The sequence below is a fragment of the Aethina tumida genome, chromosome 5 (genome assembly GCF_024364675.1).
Source record: "Aethina tumida isolate Nest 87 chromosome 5, icAetTumi1.1, whole genome shotgun sequence".
Classification (NCBI taxonomy): Eukaryota; Metazoa; Arthropoda; class Insecta; order Coleoptera; family Nitidulidae; genus Aethina; species Aethina tumida.
In genome coordinates this window covers 28860567-28882412 of record NC_065439.1, presented here as the reverse complement: position 1 = coordinate 28882412, position 21846 = coordinate 28860567, and the positions used below count along the sequence as shown (strand labels likewise).

Below are 21846 nucleotides of genomic sequence, written 5' to 3'. Positions count from 1 at the left end.
TCAATAATTTTAATATTGTTATACATTATAATTTATATACAGTAAAGAAGGATTTGGTTAACAAGTCAAAAGTCACGAGTAAATATGTGCCTGATTGGAATATAGAAACAATAGAGGAAAATGTAACGGTGTTTATGGAGAACTAGAAAGGGGGTTGTTTCGTGTAATTATCGATCGGGAATTCCTGAGGCTTCGCTGGAAGTTGCGGAGCCTTTTTTAAGGCTTCAGTCGCATCGCTTATTAAATTAATTTGTCGGCGACAGAGACGGAATATTATGTCACAAATATTCATTCCAAAGTAATATTTATTATGCACGTTGTACAGTTTTAATTTTCGAGGGATAACAACGATATTTCATTATCTGTTAAACCACAAAGCTGTTGGGACTTTTTCCAGACGGCCACACAAAAATCGTCGTCGTAAAGTTTCAAAGGTAAAATAGGAGAAACCGTACAGTCAAAAAAGAGTTTTCCACTGACCATGTCCAATCCGTTGTCGATCGCCAAATGAACACTGGTCTGAGATCCTTCCCAAGCATTCTGAAACAAACACACCCATTTCAGCGAATCAACGCATGGCTTAGTACAAGAGACAATTTAATATTTAACCTTTCCAACAACGTGCGTCAATAATTCCCAAACGATCCAGTTTCCAATGAGCCACCATTTTTCACGCAAAAGTTCCCATCTTAGGATCCCAGTCCGGACGCAGCCGGGATGGACGGCGTTCGCGGTCACACCAAAGCTGCGCAGTCGACGTCCGAACTGCTGCGCTGCCACGATCGCACACAATTTGCTGTCCGCATAGATCTCATGGTGGCGGATCAGGTTTCCGAATTCGTAGTCGGTCGGATTCATTTTATCCGGCGTTAGAGTGCTGAAGAAGGCGTACGCGGAACTGGTGAAGATTATACGGCTTGGCGACGAACGCTTTAACAAATCTGTAGGCATATTTATGCATCAGACATCATCAGAACTCAATACAAATATATTATTCATTTTTTTTACCTGCTAACAAATGTGTCAACAAAAACGGTCCGTAATGGTTGACTTGGAACGCGGCATTAAGACCGTCTTCGCTTACAATTTCCTGACTAACCGCCACTCCGGCATTATTGATAAGTATATCTAGCCGATCCTCAGTTTTATAAATTTCTTCGACGAACTTTCTCACCGACTCGAACGATGCAAGATTTAAATATTTGACGATCACGTTCGGATTCTTGGTTGTTCGGATTATTTGATTTTTCGTTTTTTCCGTGTCATCCTTGTCCGCGATTATCACTCGACATCCTCTCGACGCCAGGTTCTCCACGATGTGGTATCCGATTCCTTTCGTAAGAATCAACAACTAAATTGATCGAATTAGAATTTAAATTACATCTATTCACCTGCGTTTCCACCAGTGACAATTGCCGTTTTTCCTAACAAACAAACACGACTGTTTGTTATTCCGCACGTTTTTCGACTCACCAAAAACATTATCGAAATGAAGAGAATCAAATAGAAGAAAACCTCCACAAACATCATCTTTTTCAACTGTTACCATTAAAAATAAGGTGGCGCATTTATTGTTTGCGTCGTTATTGAAAAGTCGAGTTTTATGGCTAATTTTCGAATATTAACACGATTCGACCATTTAATATACATGACGTTATGATGAAACAGTTTATTTCCCTTTAATTCGTGTCACACTATCGATGTTTCTTTTTAATTGTTCGTGGACAAAGCAATTTAACTACTTTTATTTCTGTGTAACAACACCAACATTCTTTATCTATTAGTTTTTATAGAAACAATAAAACAACATTGTCATTTAATATTTATTTTATATACAGAAAGTCATAGTATAAATTTGTGATAAACGTTAATCTAAAGAAATTATCACAGTTTTATCATAGCTCAGAAGACTACGCATTACGCGGATAAAATTCGACATACAAAAAGTATGTAAAAAGGCACATGTCCTATATTCTAACTAATTAATCAAGTAATTAACTAAAGTTGCGATTGTCTGAATCGGTCGATTCTGTCGCAGATCCTTTTTACCTGATCCAAGTCCCCTTCTTCGTTGTCCTTTAGATAGTATAAACGCATCTTTTTCTCGGAGTAACACTCCAACACGTTCATCTTTTGGAATAACTTGAGCGCGTTTCTCACGGAATCAATCGACACACTCTCCTCTGCAAATGCCAATCAAGATTATTTTCACATCGACATTAATTAGAATAAACGGGCAACAAACCGTAACTGAGCGATCCGTTGGCAAGTTGAGCCCGCATCTCGGTCAAAATATCATTGAGCAGATCCTCTTCGAGTAACTGCCGTTCGTCCAGCTTGTTGAGAATGAAAGCGGTAACGAAATAGGAATCGACCAGCGGCATTACGAGTCGTCCTAGATACCGCAGCTCTTCTTGGGCAGCCACGTCGCGATTTATTTTGTACACAACATGAGGAATTTCTTCCTGTTCTGCATCATCGTCGTTAAATTGTTGGGCAATTTTGCGACTCCTCTCGTTCGTCACTGTGTTTTCCTAGAAGTAACCAAACGGCGTATTAATTCTATTGGGTAAAATTTTATAAAGGACCTTCATGCATACCACAATCAAAATGTGTTTGGAATAGATCAAATTATCGACAACGCTGACAACTACTTGCTCTAAACTTTGACAGGGCTTGTGGAGGACGAACTCGTACTGTAACAGATCGCACAAGTCGAGAACAGTCTCTAATAATTTTTCATAGTTGATGACGTCTTGAGGTGCGTCCGAAGAGTCGAGAGTGGCAATCGAAGCACACACGATGGATTCGAGGGCGAAATGTGTTACCAATGTATTACTGTAGTAGGAGAGTTCCACCACGTTGGGCAGAATTGCATTGGGTTTTACCATTACAACGGTGTTGTTGTCGTTGCTCGTTTTCTCTTTGCGTACAAGTCCTGGTCCCAATATCGAAATCTAAAATTTATCATGACATATGTCGTTCACATAACTCTGCATAATAAATATGTACCGCATAATTTATCACATCGATCGAGTCACCAGTGAATCCGATGTCTTTTCCGCTTGCAATCAAATCATCCTTTAATTGATCGAAAGCCACGATTAAGTCATCCATGGTGACGCCGTTCCGGAATTTATTCAACAGTAAAAAGGCCAACGCATTTGTTGACATTACCGATGTTGATTGAGCACAATCTAAAACGAATTTTTTTTTTTATGAATTACTAATAAGAGAGAATTATGGTTGCGCCGCTACTAACCATATATAATGTGTTTGGAGATGCTTTCCACCAACGATTTATTTTCCTCTGAAACCACGTCGGTACCAAACAAGCTCGTCGTCGAAGGGTTTGATTGTAGAACTTTTTTACTCGGAGACGCTTTCGGTATTTTACCCGTCATATCGAACGTATGTACCAATTCCTGTTAAAATAACGAAATTATTGCATGCGGAGAAAAGAGTCGATTAATTGTTGCGACTTACTCTAAGTGAAAACGGTTGATTGAAATCGATCCTCATCATGCCATAGTTTGAGTTTAGTACGTGCCAAATTCCTCTGATCGCACTACCAAACGTTTCCATCTGTTTCTTTTCGCCGAGTTGCTCCCTTATAAAGTTTCCATCCACCAGTTTCTCGTAATTAACGCTGACGGGCACCAACAAAGCATCCTCCACGGTTCCGTCGAGGAAAGACTCGACGACGACGCTGAGCACGCCCAGTTTCGGCATGCGCGGACGGCCTGTGCGTGTACGTCCACCTTCCAGGAAGAACTCAAGATTGTGACCGCTGCGCAGACACTGCTGCACGTAGGTGTGGAGAACGGAGCGGTAGATGAGGTCGCGACGGCCTTGCACCGGCGAGATGCGCCGCTTTATGAAGAAGGCGCCCAAACCTCGCAGGAGTGACCTTCGATTGTTATCAATCAATAATCATCATCATGACTGTTGAATCGTATCCTTACCCGAAGAACGGTATTCTCAAATTGTCTCCTGCAGCGACCAAAGGCGATCGGATGTTGTTGTTGAGCAGGATGAAGGAAATGAGGATGTAATCGAGATGTGATTTGTGCAGAGGTAAGAAAATCAGGGGTACGTTGGAATCACCAGCTTTTTTCAACATTTCCACTTGACCAGGATGAACTACTACCGATGTCAAAAAGCACGGTAACAATTTGTACAAAACCCACGATGTAAACCTACAACAGATTCGTTTAATAATATGTATGCATTATATTACACAGATTATTTCAAAATTGTTGGGGCACAAATCTCGTACTGGTGATTCAACTAATTCATTCATTAGAAGTTTTGTAAGAGATTTTGTAAAAGAGTTTTATCTGCGTCCATTGTCAACTAAATTTTATTAAACTTGAAATCAGAACGCTGATAATGCTTTAAAGAACATTTTTACAAGAAGAATAATGAGAATCAGAATCATATTACCATTTGTAAAGAAGGATGAGAGCCCTTTTAACTATTCTGTAAGTGCCTATTGGTTTATTGGATTAATGAAAGTATGATTATCTTTTAAAATGTATTTTATGCCGAAATATCTTAAATTTAAATGTGAATTTTTAAGTATATTTTGAACCCTTCACAGTCAGTCAGTGATACATACCTCAATAGAAAATCAGAGAGAGTAGATCTCATGTCATAAAGCAATTTCCTCGCCCGTTTTCCATTTTCCTGCAACAGTTTCTGATAAAACTCGTCGTCAGTTTCGTCTGATGCATCCTTGAATTGTTGCACGGCCGTCTTCTCGATCGCCTGTTTCAACCGTTCGTTCTGCAACACCAGATCGGCCACTTGGACGTATTCAAATTTCTTCAAGGCGTACACCTGACACAGGTCCGAAAAGGTTTTCTGCAGTAGACCATTCTCACTTGCGGGAAATTCGTGTCGCAGGATATTCTTCAGAGCGACCGTTTTCGTCGTCTTCGACACCAACGATTCCTAAAAGGACAATCAATCGGTCGGTAAGTTTATGGGAACGAACCCACATTAATAAAAGACAATTCGTGCGTTAGTTAAACAACGACCTATGACACTATTTAATTGTTTGCGAATCATCGTAGTTGCTTTTCCAAATTAAAGACGGAACGAACAAAAATTATTAGGTTAGATTAGGTTCAGTTTAATAATAGGTTACCCGTGAGTCGTCGAGAAAACTTCGCCAGCGCATCGTTAGTTCTAAGTGTGTGAATGAAACTAAAACGAAATATTTAACTGGACTAAAAATACATCGTCGTTTCATTCTCTTTCTGATCGACGTTGCTTTTTTCGAGTGCGTCGCGCGCTTCTAACCCACTTGAACATTTTTCTTACTTACTCGACTACTGTTGGTGCAATTTTGACAACTTAGTCCCATGAAAGGTCTCTTTTTTGGCAACACGACATCGGGGATGTTTTCCTTTATGTCGAACAACTGACTGTCTCTCGTCTGAAAATAATAATAATAATAATAATATTTAGGCAATTAAGATGCGTACATTGAACTACGTATTTTATAACATATTTACATATATAATATTTATCTGTTTATAATGAACCTTTGATCTTTCTTCATGAGATGATCATAACACTTTTTATAAATACGTATATCTGAGTGTGTATATTGTGTGTACCTTTTGATCTGTTTCTCGAGTTAATTGTCGCCTGAACTTCTGATCCTTGGAGAACCGCTTCAACGTCGAAATGGACGAGAGCGAATCGGTTTGGTGATTATCCCTCGGATTGAACCTGCTGAATGTGTCGAACATCCGATTCGTGACCACGTCCACCATTTTATTTACCCTGCAATTTACAAAAACGATTTAAATCATTGTCTTTTCCATTATATGCCATATAATCAAGGAATTAAATGAATGTTAATCGCATTCACAGCTTACCCTTGAATAAAAAGGATCAAATAAGTGAAGAGGAGGACGAGAAAGAGTTGGAAGGATCCATAAACTGTGTCGGAGACATTGGACTTGAACAGGAAATATCCGAATATTCCGGTCAAGTAGAAATAAACGAGCGACAAATACATTCTGGATGTGCAGTCGAAAACAACACGATCGACTTGTTAAAAACTCATCGTTGACTGAACGTTGACTTTGAATTCGATGCGCTCAAAGTGACCAGATAAAATACGTATCGCCGAATGATTTTATCTCATCCATGTTGACCACTACTACTACTATTATTGTTGATGCTCGATCAAAATTGAATTACGTTTGTTTGGGGAACGTTGAAGAAATCGGTAAAAATAATTTGAATTTCACTTTATTGGGATAGTGAGAAAATTAGAATTTGAACTGAGCCTGATTGGTTGATTGGCTGTAACATGCGTTTGTCACGAGGAAGAGCCTTATCAAGTGGAGAAATTGTTATTGTTTAAATATACACATTTCGACATCGAAATACGATTACGATTACGTCCACGGTAATCGAATGATTTTCGACAACAAATCCAATTGCAAGAATCGTAGAATTTATAAAGCGAATAATAAATAGGAAATTGAGCGTAATAAATGCGTTTAAAGAACGGTAAAGAAGAGATTATGGTCGATTAAGTGAAGGATGTTGTTAAAACTCGCTTTGCACTGAACCAATTGATAAATTCATATTGCTCGTGTGAGCGAGTCTGAATTGAAAACGACACTTTGACAACAATTCCAACCAACTAACTCGACAAGCAAAATCTTGGAAGGGAAAGTTCAATTGTTTTTCGAATATGTAAACATTTTCAAAAACGTCAAATGCATTTGCAAGTAAAATATTTTAACTACCTAAAATGAAGTTCTAATCGCTTTCATGAATAAAACAATACTGATTATGCGTTACACTTTGTTCTTTTTTATTTTTTCTAGATATCTATTTATTTACATAAAGCATCATATCATAATTGGAATTTGGACGACTTTGACCTTTTTTATCCACGCAGTCCTTATTCCAAATCCTCAGGAAGTCCCCGTGTTGAGAATGTTAATGCACGACATACCTCGAGTTCTTCTTCGAATTGAACCTCGACCGATCAGTCGAACCAAGTTGAAATTGCAATGCAAAACTGCGAGGTCGAATTTATTTTTGGGGGTGTATATTTAGATTAATTGTTGAAAAAAGTCCAACCGCTATCGAATCGATTACGATTGTTTTTGGTCGGCGAAGCATGTTATTAAACTGATAATGCGTTATCACGGCGCATTCCGATTGGAACGGAACGAAAGACTCTACCTGGTCACTCCTTCGGAAAACAGATGCGGGAATGCCCAATAGAGGAATGCCACGCAAATGGCCAATTCCAGGATGGACTCGAGGGTGCAGTAGTGGAGAATGCTGTTCACCAACACCACCAACATTTTTCTTTGTTACTCGACCGCACAGTTCTGCTTCAACAGTTCATTTCGAATGGTTTGGCGGCGATTGGAGAGTTTGTTTGTAAACAAAAATCGGTTGGTTGTGCGCCAGCGCGTTACTATTTCACCACCCTGTTTTAGCCGGGTGCACAGACACCGAACGCACACACACACACACACACACACACACACCGACGAAAGGAAACAGGACAACACAAATAATGTTCTCTGCACTTCTGTGCTTCTCCCACCGTCCCCATTCTCTACAGGGCCGGATTAACGTGTTCGTTTCTTCTCACATGCTGTGCATTCGAAATTATGCGATGCACATTTTAAATACTTCATTTACTGTTGGAAACATCTATTACAATTGTTCGTTTGTGTGTAATTTGATTAAACGACGGCGTGAAGGCAAATTTATTGCCAAAATGTATTAAATTATGTAAATACTAATGTGCTTAATATACAATTATTGTAATGGAACGAATATGAGTGACAATACGGATACGAAAAATGATACGTGAAGAGAAAAACGTTAAAATGGCAAATGTGCGGATTACGGTGCAGACAAGGATCAACCATTTAATGACGTCATATCGCGTGATGGCCAACAAGACTGATGAGAATTAACACAACCATTTACAAATCAAGTCAATTCGACTCTTTTTCTTTTCATTCGAAATTGAGCCTTAAATTTTTGATTCGTGTCAGAACATTTGTAGATCGTCCACGTAACGCAAAAAGAACCATTGTGTAGTTTTCATATCCATATTCTATAGATTCATTCATTGTTAATTTCCTATTTAATTTCTTAACAATGGTAACCATAAATGCATTCATATTATTCTACATCTAATACGGGACCTTTCATGGAATTCTTTAATTACTAAAATTTAATTTGTGGTTTAATTGTTTTGGTATATCGAAGATACAAATCTAACTAGTCTGATTTAAATTAAAAAAAAAAACATGTCAAGTTTACAAATATTTATTAAGATGTTTCGAATGCTGAGGTGTTTGACATATTTGAGGTTATGATTCAATTGCCAGCAAATATGCGAAAGAACAGAATAACTTACGTGATTTATTATTTGACGAGCGGTTGATACAATTATTAATGGATCTGCGTCTGTTTTGCCGTTTACTATGTTTTCACTTAATTACTAAACACTTGACACATTTTCCACACGCGAATCTAACTAAACAAAAAAATACGCTCTACTTTCATTTCGCAGTATATTTGAATAAACACAATTTGGCACTCGTTGTTTATACCGATGTCACCATAGAAAACCTACTGTCATAGAAAAGGAACCGTTTGAAGATTGTTTTCATTCATATGTTTTTTCAAATCATTAACATACGATAAATATTGTCCCGAAAATTTCAATTTTAAGTACGTTATATTAAAATTTGTTGTTAGGTTAATTCCTTATATGTATATAAATAAATAGTTGTTTCTACAAATGGCAAACGTAATTTTCGTTTAACTTAAATTTTAATACTACTAAATATTAAAAGTTATGTCTAAAATAATGTAGTTTGATTAGACAACCACGAGTACTTTGTGATTGTACTAGTGATATATGACTGTCGGCGCTTTTTGCAGAACATTTATGAGATTATTCGTTGTGATTATTTTCTATATATTTTTAATTTCTTCAGGAACAAATAAATAATTTTTATTGTCAAAACTTGGCTCTTTAAGTTGCATGTAAAATTATTGCCTCAATTGAATATTAAGAATATTGATTGTTAAGGATGATGCTACAAATTGAAAATGTATGGGTCAAAAAACATGAACAGCATCACTATTTAATACTATTTATATTAAATTAAGTACAATCATAAAACAATTAATCATATTATTTTGCAAGTAGTTGTTGTATCTCTTGAAAACTGAGTCCCTTTGTTTCGGGAACATAGAATATTACAAACAACAGCGCAACAACGTTAAATCCGGAAAAAAGCCAAAACGTTTCGCCTCTTCCAAGAGTGTTGTTTAAATCGTTGAAAAACTTCGAGACCAAAAAGGATGCCAACCAGCCACAGCAACCGGTTATCGTGGCCAAAAAGAATTTTACGTTTGACGGCAAAATTTCGGAAGTGATCGTGAAAGGTAACGGTCCAAATCCGATGTTGAATGTTATGGTGAAGATGACCAAACATAAAATGGGCAACCAAGTGTAGCCGCCCAGGTGATGGTTTGCATCTAACAGGACGTAGTAAATACCGAGGACGATTTGTGACACCACCATTCCGAGTGACGAACAGATCAGCAGGAACTTTCTACCCCTTCGGTCGACCAACAGCGGACCGCAAAAACTGGCCAAAAAGAGCACAACACCCACGACGATTGCGGATTCTTCTGCGTTCAGTTCGGTTCCGCCGCCGCGAAAAATTATTTCCGTGTACGATAAAACCGCACTTATTCCCGAGAGTTGTTGCAGCGAACTCAAACTGAGAGCTATAAGGAATCCCTTTTGGACGTGTTTGCTCCTCAGACTTTTTACTATGTCTTTCGCACTCGTCCTCTCCACTTCCTTTTCGATCGCTTGAAAGGTCATCTTTTCGTCAAGATCCAACTTCAATAACACTTGTTCGGCCTTCTTGACGTTTCCTTTCTTGACGAAGTAGTAGGGACTTTCGGGGGCCACCAGCCCAAATGTTATGACGAAAAGAGCGGGCAGAATTGCCAGAGTAACGTTGAACCACATCAACGAAACATACGGACCCAAAATATAGGGCAACAAGTCCCCAAAACTGGCGAAAGTGCTGTACGACATCAGCAACATTCCTCGGTAGGAATCCTCTGCGATTTCCGCAATGTACATGGGCAAAACGATGTAGACCGAAGAAAGGGAGACGCCGCCCAGAAACCGACCCAAATAGAACCAAATAATGTCTTTGGCGAAAGCGAACAGGAGAAACGAAACGAAATGCGGAACGGCCAATATCAGCAGAGTCTTTTTGCGGCCGATTCTATCTGCCAAAAGTCCGAAGGGAAAAATTCCTACCATCGCTCCGATGTATTGCAGCGAGCCGATCCACGAAATCTCCTCTTCGTTTATTGGTCGGCCCAATGGATTTGTTGTGGTGGAGTTGGCCTCCAACTTGGGGATCATTGGCGACGACCATGTCAACGTCGTGTCGCCCGTTAGAGCCAAGATGTTACCTAAAAACACATTCGACCATTGATATCCGAATGATACATTTAAAATGTGCGCTTGAAAATCAACGACCTTCGTCTCAAAAATAACTCACCTACGATTGTCACAATTAGCACTTCTAATTTCACCATTTTAATTTTACACACTTAAAATTTAATTTTTCCAATATGTAACAAATTATTTCAGTCAGTTTATGAATTATTTGTGTTTGTCTGTGTGAGAGTGATTATTTTATTATTTCTAATTGATGGTCGATGTGTGTGTGTGTGTTTTTTTGTCGCGTCTACTTTCAGAAAGTGGACGCGGTCACATTTAGAACGATTAAAAATGTCCTTAATTGATTTTGTTATTAATTGTTGTTCGTTTGAACGAATTGACTTGAATCTTTATGTATTCATTACATTTTTTTAATTGTAAGTTAGAGGTTAGAGATGTAATATTAATCTGACCTTCAATATTTCCACTAGTAAATGAATAGCTATTTGTAATACTAATTTTTTTTGTTTCACCGATTAGATTAAATTTTTACTGTATTGTTGTTGATAATCTAATTAAACTTACAAGTGTTTGTTAGTAATCACAACATGATGATGATGGTGACGACGATTGTACTGCAAATTTTCCAATCATCTTTTGTTTGATATTTAAATCTGTTAATTTCCAAAACGATATTGAAGTGTATAATACATAAATACAGCAAAAATTGTATATGTACAACCAACTTGAAATTAAAACGAATTTTATGTTGTAATTATGCATTGTTTATTAGTTTACATTTTTTCCTCATATTTAAAGAATGAAATCGTAATAATTTTTGTAGTCATTATAAGAAGTGGGTAGAAATCAGTCTTTCACTGTATGCAACCGAGCTTACCAACTCTGATTGCAGACATACTACAAGTAACACTTTATAAAAGTGCTTGTTAAAATTTGCCATGTCTCTCATGGACGCATGAGCTACATGTGTAACTTGAAAGACAATTCACAACCGTTTCTTAGTCGAAACTAAAACTGTTACATTTCCAACATCCGTTGTATTTCGAAAAAACTCTTTCCCTTCGTCTCGGGCAATTGAAAAATGGAGAAAATTCCGGCCAACGTTGCGAACGCGCTGTAAAACCAAAACGTGCCGCAGTTTTCGAAAGTACTCTTCATGTCGTTGAAAACTTTGGTGAGCACGAAGGATGTGAGCCAGAAACAGGAAGAAAGGATCATTGCCGCTTTCGTCTTGACGGCGTTCGGAAACAGTTCGGAGGAAATGGTCCAAACGAGGGGACCCAAACCGAAATTGAAGAAGATTATGTAGAAGAGCAAACTGCAGATTGGTAACCAGAAAATTGGATCGGTGTCCACGTCGGTTTGTTCCAAAAGATAAAAGTACAATCCCAATATGAGAAGCGAAAGAGCTGTGCCAAAGGAGGAGATGATCATTAGTTTTTTCCTGCCCAATTTGTCACTCGTAAATGGAACAGTAAAACTGGAAGCGAACAAAACCAGTCCGAAAATCATGGAGGAAATGTCGTCCGGAATCGTTGTGCCGGACGAATTGAAAATGAACTGGGTGTAAAACAGGATGGCATTTATTCCGGACATCTGTGATAAAACGACAAGGACGAGGGAAATCGTCATGGCCTTCTTGATCGGTTTCTTGGTGACGATGTCCATCATGGATCCACGTTCTTCGTGATCGATCGTACTTTTGATGTGCTCCAATTCCGCTTTGATCTTATCCGGATCGTGGATGTGTCTCACCGATTTGAGCGCGCGTTCCGCCTCTTCCATTCGATTATGGTGGACCAAGTAATGAGGCGTTTCCGGAGCGAAGGTCAGAAACATGAAGAAGAAAATGGCGGGAAGACACGCGAGTACGATGTTCAGTTGCATTACGGTCAAATAAGGGCCGATCAGATACGGGATCAGATTGCCGAAGGTCCAGAAACAGTTGAGCGTCGCACTGATCATGCCTCGGTTCGAGTCCTGAGCCAATTCCGACACGTACATCGGCATCAAGGCGTATCCGGCACCCTCCGACAGTCCGCCAATCAACCGGGCAAAATAGAAGAGATATATGGTCCGGGCGAAGGCCAAAGTCAGGAAGGAGACCAGATGAGGAATGGCGATGCACAACAGACCGATCTTACGGCCGAATTTCTCCGCTATGAAGATGTTGAGCAACGGTCCGATCATGGCTCCGATGTTCACGAGGGAACCGATCCAAGCGTCTTCGTCGGGAGTAATGGGCCGTCCCAAGGGATTGCTCGAGTCGTTCGAATACAGTTTGGGAAAGACGGGGGAGGTCCAAGTCATCGTGGAATCGCCTGTCATGGCCAAGAGATCCACTGAAATTAAAATTTCATCGTCATTCTTCCAATTTCCATTGTGTCAACACTAATGAATGTGACAATGACGAATGCGATAATTATTAAAATGTTTGAAACACTTGTACTACACACACACACACACTTATACGGACAATACAATACTGCCGATAAAAACATTTCTATTTAACTTTCTTTACTTTGTTACGCTGTTACACTTGAATAAAGGATATACATTAACATTGAAACAAACATTACCCGCAAACACGGCCATCACCAATCTGAAATTGATTTGCGATATCTTCATTTTGTTCTCTGTGTGTGTGTGTTACGTCCGTCTCACTGTCAACGGATAATTGCTCTGATTTTTTAGACTGAATTCGTCGGTGTTCACTTAGACCACGTAAATATCATTTGTGCGAGCGTGTTTTTCGAAATCACTCAAACGCTGAACACTTATTGGTCGCGTCTTTCATCGGATCTTCTTAAAATATTTTCCATTAAATGACGTGTCTTTGAGCAAAACGCGATAATTTAAGGAATCCTTGATTATCTCATCGTGATTTCATATTATTTATTATTAAGTGGCTCGATTTTGATTTAGATTACGCTAAACTGTTTTCTTTCTCGCTGCTCATCATCGCGAACACGTGCACCTTTCGAATGCTCGTTAAATAAATGCCATTGTTGTTAATCTAATCGAATTATTGCACATTCCAATTAATTAATTGTGTGCAACCTTTGTAGATTTTTTTACGGGTACAGGTAGGAATTTTGTTCAATCGAAACGACGGTGAATATTTGAGTTTGTTTTTATTTGTAACAATTAGACTATCTATTTCATAAATATAAATTATTTAACCAACCAGTGGTATTTGTTTACAAACATTAAGGGTAGAAATCTACCATATTCGTCGGTGTTCATTTCACCTCAAAATGAGTAAAAGTCGCTCGTGAAGCTGAGATTTCAATTTTCCTTTGAAAATTAAAATGATAGCTAAAAAGATGGACGGAATGGAGGAGGTCGCTTAGTAATGGGTGATTCGACTAGTTTTCAAGAATCTTTTGAATTTCGCTTATGTTCTTCCCTTTGGTCTCGATCACATAGAACTGAGAGAAGACAAAGGCGATGGCGCAAAATCCGGAGAATATCCAAAAAGCTGGACCTTGACCGATCGCCGAGCTAATCTGGCCGAAGAAAAATGCGATCAGGAAGCCGAAGAACCAACAGACGGAAGCCGACAACGTCGAAGCTACGGATTTGACGTTGTTGGGAAACAATTCGGCGCTGACCGACCATGGGAGCGGCCCGAAGCCGCTGTTGTATGTGATGATGTAGAAGATCAAACAGAGGATGGGCAGGAATTTGATGTCCTCCACTTTGGACGGGTCTTCGTTTTGCAGGTGGAAGAACACGCCGAGGGGAACTTCGGCAATAAACATTCCCACAGCTGATGCGACCAAAAGGATTTTGCGACCGAGACGATCGGCCAACAACGGCGAAACGAAGCTGGTGAGGAACTGGGTCAGTCCGACCAAGATGGAACACACGGCCGGAGAGAGCGACGTTCCAGCTTTGTCGAAAATGTCTTCGGCGAAGAAGAGGACGGCGTTGATGCCGGACATCTGTTGCAGGCACAGCAGACCCAACGAAATGATCACGGCCTTTTTGTTCGCCTTCGATTGGAAGAGATCCTTAAACGAACCCTCCGATTCGTTGGTGATGGTCTCGTGGATGACGTTAAACTCTTTTTCCGAGTCTTGACCGCGGAGCTTGTGCAGAACTTGTTTCGCTCCGTCTATGTCGCCCTTGCCGATCAGATGATGAGGCGTCTCGGTGCCCAAGAACCAGAAGAGCGGCATGAAAGCGATCGGGCAGATGGTCAGAATAACGTTGAACACCACCCAGGACACGTACGGTCCGATGGAGTAGGTGCAGAGCAGTCCCAAGCAGATGAAACAGTTCATGGAGGATCCCAGCGCACCTCGATTCGAGTCTTCCGCCACTTCGGCGATGTACATGGGCAAGACGGTGAAGACGGCTCCCACTCCCACGCCGATCAAGAAACGGGCGACCATAAAGGCCCACTCGTTGCCGGCAACCGCCAAAATCAGATATCCCGCGGTGAAGGGAATTCCGGCAATGAGGAGGGAAGGCTTACGTCCGATCCGGTTCGCCAAATAGCCAAAGACGATCGGCCCAAAGATCGCACCGAAAGGCATGAGACCTCCGATCCAGGCGATCTCACTTGAATCTTTGTCCAACATTTTGCCCAGCACTTCATCTTCTTCCTCCAGTCTCTTCAGTTCGGGCGACGTCCACGTCAACGAACATCCGGCTATGAACCCGATTACGTTCCCTGCGAGAAACGAAGCAAAGAAGGGAACAATTAAAGGGGTCGTTTGACTTGAAGCGCAGACACACTTACCTATAAATGCAGAGATATAAGTGTACGATCCCATCTTGTTCCGATTGTGGAAGTGGAAAAATCACAGACGAATCGCAAATAAACCTTTACGGGCAACTTATATTACTTTTACTTGTACATCGTATCAAATTAAGAGCCAATCACGATTCTCTACAATTCCGATCATTGTGATACGATACGTTATCTAATTTGTGTAACAATTGAGTAGTAAATCATGCTTCTAGTTGTACTATTTGCCTGAACACCGAAAGAAATAAAAAACCGCCTCTAACTTGGCACGCCACACTTGAAACGATTGGGAAATCTAATAAAGGTTTATCTTGAAAAGTTTGTTGGGAGGTGGAGGTGGAGGTAGTTAGAATGCTGATTAGTAAAAACGCGTGAATTGCAAATGTGTTCAAGGAAAATTCGAAGTTTAACGGAATAATTATAGTTTAGCGCAGATATTGATGGTAGATAACGTGGAATACTTGACATTATTTACAAACAGTTCGCCCGAAAAATAGACGCGAGGGCGATTCAAGTTGGGACACGTGCGAACCCATTCTTTTCTTGCACATCTCAACCTAATCACGAGATTCTGCAGTTGCAGATCAGACGCGAAGATATCATCAATATTGAAGACCTTGAGTTTAAAAACTCCTTATGCAATTTAAAAATGTGGAATCGTTCCGTTGCTGTGCACGTGATTAATTAATGTTATCAAACATTAATAGATACAACGAAATTATCAATACACATATTAGCAACCAGTTTCAATTTCTAGGGGAAGCAATGATTTATTAGTTCGCATTGATATTGTTTGAAAGCCACAAATCTAAAGAAAAATCTGGATTTGTGTTTCCACCTAGATGCAGCGACACTTTGACGATAATTTAATAACAAAGAATGCGGTGATATCATTGATACATCACAGTTTATCTAAATCAAAAAGTCACTACATCAATTAGCAGAACTAATTGATACAACACTTCAGATTAAATTCATGGTTATTCTGGTATTTGTTGGATTTTTCGACATGCATTGTACACACATATTATAATAAATGGAAAAGTTTGCGTCGTCGTCGGCGTTTATCAAAAGAACGTCTGTTTAACCAAATCAATTAGACGAACACTTACGTGAACCGTGATAAACAATAAGAACAACGTTGGACGGGCGACAATCAAAATCGGACGAAAATAATAATATATATATTTTATTGCCTGAATATTTAAATTACATTATATTAATATTTCAGTACTGAAACGTACCACAGTCATGACCAAAGTGGTAGATAATTTTTTTCAAACTTAACAATAACAAATAAATAAAATTACATGTTAGATAGGAATATTAGATATCACATGGTATGGTGTTTGTTCAAAATAACGATTGTGTGGGCGTGTGCGAGTTCACGCTTTGGCGTTTCCTCCCAGAATGTCCAGGATCTCCTGGACGCTCTTTCCAGATGTTTCAGGTACGAATTTGTAAACGAATGCGGCAGCTAAAAGACAACAGCTGGCGAACAATCCGAACGAACCGTGCTGTCCGAACATGTCCACCAACGTGCCGAAATACTTGGTGATGAGGAAGCCCAACACCCAGCAACCGGCGGCGGTTACGGTGGAGGCGGCCGCCTTTATCTCTCCCGGGAACAGTTCACCCATCACGGCCCAGGGCAGAGGCCCGAAGCCCAGACAATAGGTGATGATGTAGGCGATAAGACTGGCGACCGGCAACCACGAGATGCCCGACACGTCTTGGCCCCCGTTCTTCAGGTAGAAGAAGTAGGCGAGCGACCCCTGAGACACAGTCATGCCGACGGCGGAGACCAACAGGAGGAAACGTTTGCCCTTTTTCTCGACCAGGATGGGCGTCAGTGCGCTGGCCACCACTTGGACCACGCCGATCAGAATGGTGCACAGTTCGGGAGCCAAAGACACTCCGGCATCAGTGAAGATAGATTGAGCGAAGAACAAAACTATGTTGATGCCGGAGAACTGCTGCAAAGCGACCAATCCCACCGAAATGATCAGAGCCATCGTCAGCGCCTTCGATTTGAATATGTCGAAAAAGGATTTCTGATTCTTTTGGGCGTCCTCGACGGCCGCTTTTATTTCGATGATCTCCTTCTGAACGTCCGTTTCGGACTTGCAGCGGAGCTGAACCAGCGATTTCACGGCCGCATCTTCGTCGCCGGACAACACCAGGAAGTACGGGGAGTCTGGAATTTTCATGAAGAAGAAAGCCAAGAAAGCGGTCGGAACGCCCAGACAAATCATGTTGAACGTCTTAAATTTCAAGTAGGGTCCGAGGATGTACGAAAACAGCAGTCCGACCACGATGAAGAGTTGCATGAAGGAACCCAGCTGTCCGCGGACCTCGTTGTCGGAAATCTCTCCGATGTACATGGGCAGAACGGTGAAGATGCAGCCGACGGCCAAACCGGCCAAGAACCTGGACAAATAAAACATGTTTACGCTGGTGCCCATCGCAGCCAGCAGGAAAGTCAGCAGGAACGGCGTCGTCCCGATCAGCAGGGTCTTCTTCCTTCCCAACTTGTCAGCCACCATTCCGGCGGCAAAAGGTCCGAGGGCCGCGCCCAACGGCAGAAACGATCCGATCCATCCCTCTTGACTCGCACTTATCACCGTCCCCAGCGGGTTGTCGTCCAAGCTCTTCAGCTTCGGTATTTCGGGGGACGTCCATCCGAAGGCCTGGCCGCAGGTGAAGGCGGCAAGATTCGCTGAAAACGACACACACTGATAATTCTAATCAACGCGGAAAACCGCAAAGTTGATGTGAAATTGTCCTTGCGACACACAGTAGGCATGTTCAAGGCGAGAATGCTCATTATTTATAAATAATAATTTATACTCTTTTTTCGAATTATTATTATGTATGTTGCCATTCCCCTTATCTGTCATTATGAAATCGGAACGATTCGATTTTGGTGTTTGTTTAAGCATAATCACGGTTACGTACTTATCTAAAAAAGTGTCGTGATTACGAGTCAATCAAGTCGAAAATTTGGAATTAAAACGGTAGATGGTGATGGATTGATAACGGGAGGATGATAAAAGGAAAACACTTGGCAATTTTCTAATCAAAGACGAAATTGCGGCCGGAAACTTTTATTGGTACTTGGACCTATTTACGGTCTGTCCAACCGGATCCTTAAAAATCTGGCGCCGCTTGAATGTCTAATAAAATTTCGTAATAAACAATCGACTGCGTCAATCGATTGATTAATGGTGCAATATTATAAACTAATTGCATGCAAATCTACCGGAGCAACAGGATGTTTCTTCGAATCGTTTTCCTCAATGAACGAGAGAATCAATGGATTTTTGCGTTGTGTGTGTAAAGGAATTCCCCGCAGCAAATCGAGGTGGATATGCAGCAATTACCTCAACATTAACAATGCCAATGTCATGGATTATTGTCGTTTATTTTTTTACACATGTAAAGTGACGATTTGATCCGATTTGAGTGTTGCCTTCTGAGTTTCTGAGTTTGAGGGAATGGAGAAAAATAAAATAGAAATTTGGTGACTAACCTGCACATGCCGCCAAATAGAGGAACTTTCGGTCGACCGGCGTCGAGACGGTTGCACTTTGACTGACCATCGCGTGTTCTGGGCTTCCGTCGTTGGGCTCCCCGTTAAATGTTGTCAGTGGCATAAGCTCCGTCCCCACTCGACTCTCTTCTTGCATGCCGTCATCGTGCTGCCGCTGCTGCTGCTGCTGCTGCTGCTGCTGCTGCTGTTCCTTTTGCGAAGACATATCTTTTTCTTATTTTTTGGCAAAATGCCAAGATCATGCGATCAAGTCAGCGAGTACCTCGTAAATGACACCATCGATACAGGGTCTCATCACTCGTGAAGAACCCACTCGAGATTATTACAGATTATCGTCAATAGGCGTTACCGGGAATTTACGCCAATTTCATTTTTGACACCGGCTCAGTACTCAGACTTGGAAGTTCAGCTATTATTTAACCCGATCGAACCAGAAATATATGTCGGGAATGGTAAAATCAAAAAAATTACAATAATATAATCGAGAGCGGCGTGTGACGAAATATTGTGACGTTTCTAGATATTTTCGAAACGATAAATAACATTTTAATAATGTTTATATATTGTTCATAATTGAACCAATTCATAAAAATGTGTGTGATTCACCAAAAAGAAGAATAACAAAATCAACTGTGCTAACTACAGATTTCCGGCATTTATATTTATTCACGTCCTCCGATTGTTTTTCCCTCATAATTTTGCGACCAACGATTTTGTTGTTTATTTTTTAGAAACAGGTACGTCCATTGGCACCTCGAGAGAAGCATTAAATAAATCAACACTGTCGATAAAATACGAAATTTATTGCAAAACCAAGTTAAAGTTCAGAGATATGAAATACTAAATTTGAACACACACACAAATACAACGTAGTTGAATTAGGATAAAAATTTCGAGTGTTTTCGGCCGTCGAGTGTGCACTTTTAATAATTACGACACAACGTGTGTCATCGTCATTGTTTTACTCCAATTAGCTCACAAGTTGCCCCGATTTTTTGCCAGAAAAAGTGAATTTTTTCTAACGGAAACAAAATCGAGCTGATTTCCTCCTATCGATAAGGAAAGAACATTTACACACGTCTAGTCCACTCAAGGCTGCCGCTTTCGTAAAAAAATGTCAATACGTAAATTCCGGAAACAGTGTTCGTTTATGGAACATTGTCAAGTGTAAAGATGGGAAAAGGCGGAGGGCGACTCAAGTAACTGACGACTTCCAATATTAAAGTGATTATCAAAGTCAAATTTGATATTGTGACCTTTCGATATGTGGGCTCGTCAATTTTTCGTTACATTTATTACCAATTCGTTCGACGAATGACCCAACTGTCGAGATAACAGCTCTATCTAAAACGTTAAATAACTTTTATTACAGCGTTAATTTCTAAATATTTACAAACGCCAATTAAATGTGTCTGCGAATATTTATAAACACTCCTCTCAAATCGTTCGATTTCTATCATAAAAAATGCACAGGTCAACGGTTATCCGAATTCATCTGAATCCATAAAAGTATATTTCCAAATTAGTCCAATCCACTTCTTTTCTTTCAATGGAAAAGCACAAAAACGTTGCAACAATCGGACGAAAATTTAAAAGATGGATTCATTGTAGACACTGTAAAGGATGTCAATTACTTTAATAATATTTGTTTATTTGTTTCGGAAACGTACCTATTTTCCGATACACAAAATTAACGACTACAAAGTAACATTCCAACTTGAAATTACATAATGTCTTTAATTGCGGTCCGTAAATTCCGAGACATGAAGAACATCACGTAAAAAGTTCTTTCCATTCAAAAAAAAGTTGCTATTGACCCAAATGAAATAATTGGAATCACGTACCCGATTTAGGTTTAATCGACTCGATTTTGTCACAGACAAGATTACAAACGTGCATTTATGCACAGATTTAATCATTTCTGCTTGGATGCGGCATGAAAAAAGTTTCATTATTAAATTCTAGACATACTCAATTCATCTATTCATGTTTCAGGTGTCTTTTTAAAAACATAAATAATAACAAACTTGAGCACTAACACATACAGTATACAGAAATGTTATCACATTGTTCTCAACATATCTAAATCTTATTGTTCTTATTCCGTTCGTGGACAGCAAAAACAGCGAACCTCTTGGAATTGTTTTCCCAGATTATATTTACAATCGAATTGATCTATATCATGCGTATCGTCATGTATGGCTATAAATTCGTGGTAAAGAAACGCATCGTATTGAATACTTGATGTTTTCCTCGTTTCCTTATTAGTGTCACACGTGACAATGACAATGGCATTGATGTTTTAACTTTAAGTAGTGAACCATCAAACTCTTCCGACAGGATGTGTTACAATTATTAGCAAACGACTCTACTCAAGGATTTTCAACTAATTTCACCCTTACTAACTTAATTGCGACTGCCCACAAAACCTAAAGCTGCAATTACCAATTTTCAATTTTACACTCTACACACGCGTTATATTTAATAGTTGAAAAGCGTCATTTCGTATAAAAAAAACGGATGGTAAAAATCCCAAGGTCCTCGTGAAATATTTTAAATATGTTAATCGGTGGATGCGATTATGGTTGTTCCCCTCGTTCGATCATGGGAATAACACAACTAACCGGAACGGAATTCATCATTGTCGATACTCACCTTTCTAGATCATCGTTTCGTACGTTTTTCTAATTAAATATAGGAAAATACCTTAATTTGGCGAATGCATTTTGAGGTATTTACCGTTCGTATACGATATTTTTAAATGACATGTTGTAATGCAACTTTAATGTACTAATTATTAACATTTTCACTCAAGCATGATGATAAACAGCTCGACCTGCAGATCAGTCTCTACAACTCCATATTTTCTGAATTTTCATTTACTTCAAAAATCGATACCTACCGTCTTAAACGGTTGAAATCCAATTCTGTACTCATTGTTGAGTGTGAACACAACTTATTTTCACTTATTGCATTTGAATATCTGAAAAAATGTTATACATTTTTAATATGTTTTTCTACTCT

The 21846-nt window shown here is 39.7% G+C and overlaps 6 protein-coding genes across 9 annotated transcripts; all 6 read right to left on the bottom strand.

Moving 5' to 3' along the window:
* Window positions 1-287: 287 nt before the first annotated feature.
* On the bottom strand, window positions 288-1521 carry LOC109609581 (retinol dehydrogenase 12). The gene is made up of 4 exons (XM_020026272.2): window positions 1392-1521; window positions 1009-1332; window positions 610-941; window positions 288-540 (listed from the first exon to the last, which is right to left on the bottom strand). Exons 1-4 carry the CDS (start codon window positions 1480-1482, stop codon window positions 328-330), a joined length of 960 nt encoding a protein of 319 aa, XP_019881831.2. The 5' UTR covers window positions 1483-1521; the 3' UTR covers window positions 288-327.
* Window positions 1522-1809: 288 nt separating this feature from the next.
* Window positions 1810-8734, bottom strand: LOC109609616 (glycerol-3-phosphate acyltransferase 1, mitochondrial). 3 transcript variants are annotated; one of them, XM_049967507.1, is made up of 11 exons: window positions 8423-8734; window positions 5628-5796; window positions 5333-5443; window positions 4622-4956; window positions 3966-4199; window positions 3487-3910; window positions 3263-3425; window positions 3013-3197; window positions 2601-2957; window positions 2246-2534; window positions 1810-2183 (listed from the first exon to the last, which is right to left on the bottom strand). In XM_049967507.1, exons 2-11 carry the CDS (start codon window positions 5784-5786, stop codon window positions 1999-2001), a joined length of 2442 nt encoding a protein of 813 aa, XP_049823464.1. In that variant the 5' UTR covers window positions 5787-5796; window positions 8423-8734; the 3' UTR covers window positions 1810-1998. The 3 variants fall into 3 exon arrangements, with proteins under 3 accessions (XP_049823464.1, XP_049823463.1, XP_019881873.2); XM_049967506.1 differs by lacking the exon at window positions 8423-8734 and adding an exon at window positions 7222-7519; XM_020026314.2 differs by lacking the exon at window positions 8423-8734 and adding an exon at window positions 5892-6128.
* Window positions 8735-9151: 417 nt separating this feature from the next.
* LOC109609617 (facilitated trehalose transporter Tret1) lies at window positions 9152-11202 on the bottom strand. 2 transcript variants are annotated; one of them, XM_049967842.1, is made up of 2 exons: window positions 11075-11202; window positions 9152-10518 (listed from the first exon to the last, which is right to left on the bottom strand). In XM_049967842.1, the coding sequence occupies exon 2, from the start codon at window positions 10466-10468 to the stop codon at window positions 9209-9211; it is 1260 nt and encodes a 419-aa protein (XP_049823799.1). In that variant the 5' UTR covers window positions 10469-10518; window positions 11075-11202; the 3' UTR covers window positions 9152-9208. The 2 variants fall into 2 exon arrangements, with proteins under 2 accessions (XP_049823799.1, XP_019881875.2); XM_020026316.2 differs by lacking the exon at window positions 11075-11202 and adding an exon at window positions 10608-11068.
* A 70-nt stretch (window positions 11203-11272) lies between these two features.
* On the bottom strand, window positions 11273-13154 carry LOC109609576 (facilitated trehalose transporter Tret1-like). The gene is made up of 2 exons (XM_020026268.2): window positions 13090-13154; window positions 11273-12852 (listed from the first exon to the last, which is right to left on the bottom strand). The coding sequence occupies exons 1-2, from the start codon at window positions 13136-13138 to the stop codon at window positions 11528-11530; spliced, it is 1374 nt and encodes a 457-aa protein (XP_019881827.2). The 5' UTR covers window positions 13139-13154; the 3' UTR covers window positions 11273-11527.
* Window positions 13155-13627: 473 nt separating this feature from the next.
* On the bottom strand, window positions 13628-15460 carry LOC109609543 (facilitated trehalose transporter Tret1-like). Its single transcript, XM_049967313.1, has 2 exons — window positions 15261-15460; window positions 13628-15191 (listed from the first exon to the last, which is right to left on the bottom strand). The coding sequence occupies exons 1-2, from the start codon at window positions 15292-15294 to the stop codon at window positions 13879-13881; spliced, it is 1347 nt and encodes a 448-aa protein (XP_049823270.1). The 5' UTR covers window positions 15295-15460; the 3' UTR covers window positions 13628-13878.
* Window positions 15461-16451: 991 nt separating this feature from the next.
* LOC126265597 (facilitated trehalose transporter Tret1-like) lies at window positions 16452-20011 on the bottom strand. Its single transcript, XM_049967532.1, has 2 exons — window positions 18802-20011; window positions 16452-17988 (listed from the first exon to the last, which is right to left on the bottom strand). The coding sequence occupies exons 1-2, from the start codon at window positions 19025-19027 to the stop codon at window positions 16655-16657; spliced, it is 1560 nt and encodes a 519-aa protein (XP_049823489.1). The 5' UTR covers window positions 19028-20011; the 3' UTR covers window positions 16452-16654.
* Window positions 20012-21846: the final 1835 nt, after the last annotated feature.